The following is a 4,764-nucleotide window of genomic DNA, read 5'->3' as shown; positions in this document are numbered from 1 at the left end:
TATTTTACTGAAATATGCAATTTTTATGAAGAAACAGACATCCCCTAGAACCAAAGACTGATCCTGCTAATACTTTAGGCATGTGGTATATGTGTGTGTGCCTCTGTGTGCTTACTTTTCTTTCTTTCTTTTTAATCAAGTGACCTATACTCATTTGGTTAAGTTTCTACCACAAGACATCACTGTATGCTTCTTTTTTTTCAAGATACACGTCATAACACACCAAGAAAGAGGGAACTTCCAGTGTCTGTGGTAACATCACTTGATAAACAGACTCATTTGAACAGCAAGAGCCTGTTTGCCTTTACTATATAAAGCAGCAGAGACGTTGACGAGCAGATATTTGCCGAGTGAGGACTATGCGAGCAGCAGGCATCTCCACACCAAGGTTAGACAAAATGCCAGGAATGTTCTTCTCTGCTAATCCAAAGGAATTGAAAGAAACTGATCATTCACTTCTAGATGATAAAACGCATAAAAAGAGGCCAAAGACTTTGTAAGTTCACTTGATGTCTCATTTTGTGAATTTTTGACTTAGATTATCTTTAATGGCAGAAGGATTGAGAATGAATGGGAAAAATATGAGCATTTAGTTAACTAAATCAGAGAAATTAGCTGATGTGTATATATAATACATGTATTATACATTTAGTTGTATTCAAATTTTTTTTAATGATTCGTGACAGGGCGTTAGATTATGTGGAAATTTTTGCAGACTTTGGCTTGTAAAAATTAGCTCAAGCTTAACATAGGAAAATGTTGTAACAACTATTTTTATTATTGCCTTGTTCCTTGGAGAAGTTTATTTCACGTTCCTTGTGCAAATAAAATGTATTCTACTGAGTAAATATGAATATTCATTTTTCTATCTTTTGTAGTGGAATGGATGTGAAAGCATACCTGAGATCTATGATCCCACATCTGGAATCTGGAATTAAACCTTCTAAATCCAAAGACATGTATGTATACTAATATGCTGAACTATCATTTTAAGAGCAGCCTGTGTATTAGCTCTATATTCTAGCAAGTGATTAATACTGCACATGCTAGTGTTTATTTTAAGTAACAAGCCAAGCAAAAGTAGACTACATTAGTACCAACGTAAATTAAGTCCCAACGTATGTGTACATAATTTGCTATTCATTATACTGTTACAGTATATGTATTTAGATTTCTTCACATTCTACTGACAGATATTTTCATAATGATAGTAATTCTAAAGGAAGTTTTGTTTTCTTACAGATAAATTTTAAGAAAACTTATAGAACTAGAATCTTAGTTCCTGGAGTTATCAAAATATAGCAGCCATTCTGATATCATTTGTGATTACACACACAAAAAAATATCTGACTAATTTATGTGAATTTTGTCCCAGCAGACTCTCTGTTAATGAAGTAATGCAGTGGTCTCAATCTCTGGAAAAACTACTTGCAAACCAAAGTAAGTATGATTAACTTACTAAATGTTTTTAGGTTTACCTCAGTACACTAATAGATTGAATGACCTCATTAAAACATAGTGTTCTGGATAGAAGAGTATATAAAAAGTTGTATTCCAGTTTTTCTGTAGTCACTAATAGCTTCAGCATATTATTCCTCATTGTAGCGTGATGTTGACCTCACACACAGTCCGCCACTGTCCTTCAGACAAATTTGCTGAGACAATTAGGTATTTCCATGGATCATTATAGGAGCAAAATTTAAAGCTATGCTGGGGTTCTGAAGTTTCAAGTTTTTAAAAGTAAACCAAACATCTCAACTTATGACCATTCTGAAAGCTACCTATAGAATGTATTTTTGTAACTGTTGGATGTAAGAAGTAAGATTCATTAGGTTAATTGACTATTTTATTATTCATTCTCTCCATTCATTCATTGACTCCATTTAGCCTACTTTTATGTGGTAGGCAGTTTAGAAGCACTAAGGATTCAAAACCAAGGACACGTGCCTTGCTGCTTTGAAGGAAGTTGAGAAACACAATATTTAATTGCATTATATATAACATGATACATGATAACACAGATATGATAAAAAGAATTTTTAAACAGTCTTGTGGGGAGTTTCTGATAAGAGAAGGTAAAGAGTGAAATCAGCTTGCCTTTCCCTCATCGTGGGCATTGCAATTCTCTTGGGATTAGGATCTCACTCAGAGGTATGAATAAGCAGTGTGGTCTTTATCTAGAGGAAGAATTTAATCCTCTTTTCCCCACAAGCACTCTTAATCCCTACTTAGGGTGTCAAGTAGTTCAATGTGGTTCATCCCTCTTATCATCTGACTTAGTTTACAATCCAACCAAACAAATAAATGGTAGAAATGGCCCATCAAAAAGCCTCAGTAACACCAGCAAATAGAATCAGCGTATCAGCACATTTCCTGACTGATAGGGATTGGATGGGGAATTTATATTTGTTAATAATAAACATGATGTTAATGACCTTCGTCAATATTTGCTTCCCTAAAATAATCTACAGTCTGGCTAGGAGTTGGTATTTATAAGAAAAGAGATTGTTATGTTATCACAAGAGCAGAATTTCAACTTAATAGATGGAAGCAAAGCACAGTTCTGTAGCCATTGCTAGCAGCCTGTGACGGTGGATGGGTTTGTCTGGCCCCAGATAAACTATCAGTGAAGGAATCTCTGAGGTTGTCTCATCTTTATGAATTACGCACAGTTGTTTCTTCAGCATTAGCCGTATCTTACCTTTGAGCCTAGACAATGCAGTAGTATTTTTCTTGCAAATTTCTTCTTTAAGGTACTCATTTATTGGCTCAAATAATTTAATTATCTCACCTCTCACCCTTTATTTTTAGTTGGTCAAGATGTCTTCAGAAGTTTCCTAAAGTCTGAGTTCAGTGAGGAGAACATTGAGTTCTGGCTGGCTTGTGAAGACTATAAAAAAACAGAGTCTGATCTTTTGCATCGCAAAGCGGAGAAAATATATAAAGCATTTGTGCATTCAGATGCTGCTAAACAAGTAAGTATTATCTTTGTTATCATCAATTTATGTGTAAAGGAACTTAGATGCAGAAATAGCATTCTGCATACATAGCAAGATTAGATCTTTTTTAAGTATTATAATTTCACTGCTAAATATTTAGGTATGTTCATATAGTTCAGTGCAGTAATAAGCTAATTTTCTATATCTTTGAATATTTCAAGACAGTAGAATGAAAAGATTGGTTTTGCAAAATTAGCTAACATGATAGAGGTGGGGTAAGGAGTACCAGTGTTACCAGCCAGAATTACATGTCAGAATGTCTTGAATGAGTTAGCTCATCTTACATTAGGATAAAATACAGATTAGTGTAATACATACAATTATAGCAACAGAGATATTTTCAGTTAGTAGTAGTGCCCCCATTCCAGTTAAATATTCTTGGTTCAAGCAAAAATTACTACACAAGGTGTCCTCTCCTATGAATTTTAAATGACCACATCACTCTTCACCTTGTATGGATATTTAAATTTTTCATGTCTGTCTCTTTGGCATCTCCCAACTATACCATGAGCTAACTTGGAGCAAAGATTTTTTTGTGTGTGATATTTCTTTTTACTTCCTTCAAACCTAGTATAGAGCTGGTTTAGAGAAGGCATGTAAGAGATATTTGAACTGATATCACTGAGGGCTTAATGCCATTGTCTTGAGATGTTTCAACAAACATAGTCACATCACAAAATGTGCAATAAATTGGAAGTACGTATTAATTAGTATTTCTTTTTAGATCAATATTGACTTTCACACTCGAGAATCTACAGCCAAGAAGATTAAAGCACCAACCCCTACATGTTTTGATGAAGCCCAAAAAATTATATATACTCTTATGGAAAAGGATTCCTATCCCAGATTTCTCAAATCAAATATATATTTAAATCTTCTGAATGAACTTCAGGCTAATAGTCTAAAGTGACCAGTTCCGGGCTGGAGAGAATGGAAGATCATATCAAGGACAGAAGGAATGCTCCAGTTATGGCTCCCTGGGTGAACAACCTGGCCCTTTTGAGTGACTCCACAGGCCCAAGAGAAGAGCAAATGACTCAAAATGGATTAACATGGAAGTTATGCAGGCTCAGGGTTAAAGGCACATAAGCAAGAGACAGTAGAAAGAAGGAGATACTGTGGTACTGTCATTAAAAAAAAAAAAAAAGTGGACATGTCAGAAAATCCCTCAGTACTGAGAAGGCCAGGTAACTCCAGTTACACAGAAACTGTGAATAAAGGTTTTGAAACCAATTAAAACATGCTATAAGCTTTAAGGTCAACTGATATTTATGCTACATATTATTATATAGAGATTGCATTGAACTGCTGAGATCTCTAACTGGGATAGCTATTTGGAAAATATGTGTTTGCAACCACCGTTGCTATTATTGATGCTTGCAAGGGTTTTTGGTGTTTTATATTTTTTGTTTGCTTTTGGTTTGAAAGAGATGAAGAAGAGAATAATGTATTTAACTTAAACTATTGCTCTTTAACTGGGAAGTGAGAATTTATTTGTAAATTAAATTATCACAGTGCCATAATAAATGAGTTTTGTATTAAAAATATATAGAAGCTATTTCTCTTTACATTTCTTTGCCATTTTTAGAAATGAGTATTTATTCCTCACATTTAACAAAAACTCAAGCAAGGCTCTTCTACTCTCTATCATTTCTTCAACATCTAAAATTATCAGGAAATTAATCCCATACTAAAGTATTATATGTATCTATTGGAAAGAGTTCATTAGTTTTCTCTTTGCTATCATAATGCTTAATGCATTATG

The 4,764-nt window shown here is 34.0% G+C and overlaps 1 protein-coding gene across 1 annotated transcript; it reads left to right on the top strand.

The window, feature by feature from the left end:
* The first annotated feature begins 266 nt into the window (after positions 1 to 266).
* On the top strand, positions 267 to 4,544 carry RGS1 (regulator of G protein signaling 1). The gene is made up of 5 exons (XM_025991330.2): positions 267 to 496; positions 879 to 959; positions 1,379 to 1,440; positions 2,812 to 2,975; positions 3,724 to 4,544. Exons 1-5 carry the CDS (start codon positions 360 to 362, stop codon positions 3,907 to 3,909), a joined length of 630 nt encoding a protein of 209 aa, XP_025847115.1. The 5' UTR covers positions 267 to 359; the 3' UTR covers positions 3,910 to 4,544.
* Positions 4,545 to 4,764: the final 220 nt, after the last annotated feature.

The sequence above is a fragment of the Vulpes vulpes genome, chromosome 5 (assembly GCF_048418805.1).
Source record: "Vulpes vulpes isolate BD-2025 chromosome 5, VulVul3, whole genome shotgun sequence".
In the NCBI taxonomy this organism is placed as follows: Eukaryota; Metazoa; Chordata; class Mammalia; order Carnivora; family Canidae; genus Vulpes; species Vulpes vulpes.
The sequence above is the reverse complement of the archived record's forward strand: the minus strand, read 5'-3'. Positions and strand labels throughout refer to the sequence as shown.

What these genes read in the sequence shown, in the direction of transcription:
- RGS1 (XM_025991330.2), top strand. Translation starts at nt 360, where the DNA reads ATGCGAGCAGCAGGCATCTCCACACCAAGGTTAGACAAAATGCCAGGA. An exon ending in CCTTCTAAATCCAAAGACAT is followed by an intron (nt 960 to 1,378) that starts GTATGTATACTA and finishes TTGTCCCAGCAG; the next exon opens with ACTCTCTGTTAATGAAGTAA. An exon ending in ATTCAGATGCTGCTAAACAA is followed by an intron (nt 2,976 to 3,723) that starts GTAAGTATTATC and finishes ATTTCTTTTTAG; the next exon opens with ATCAATATTGACTTTCACAC.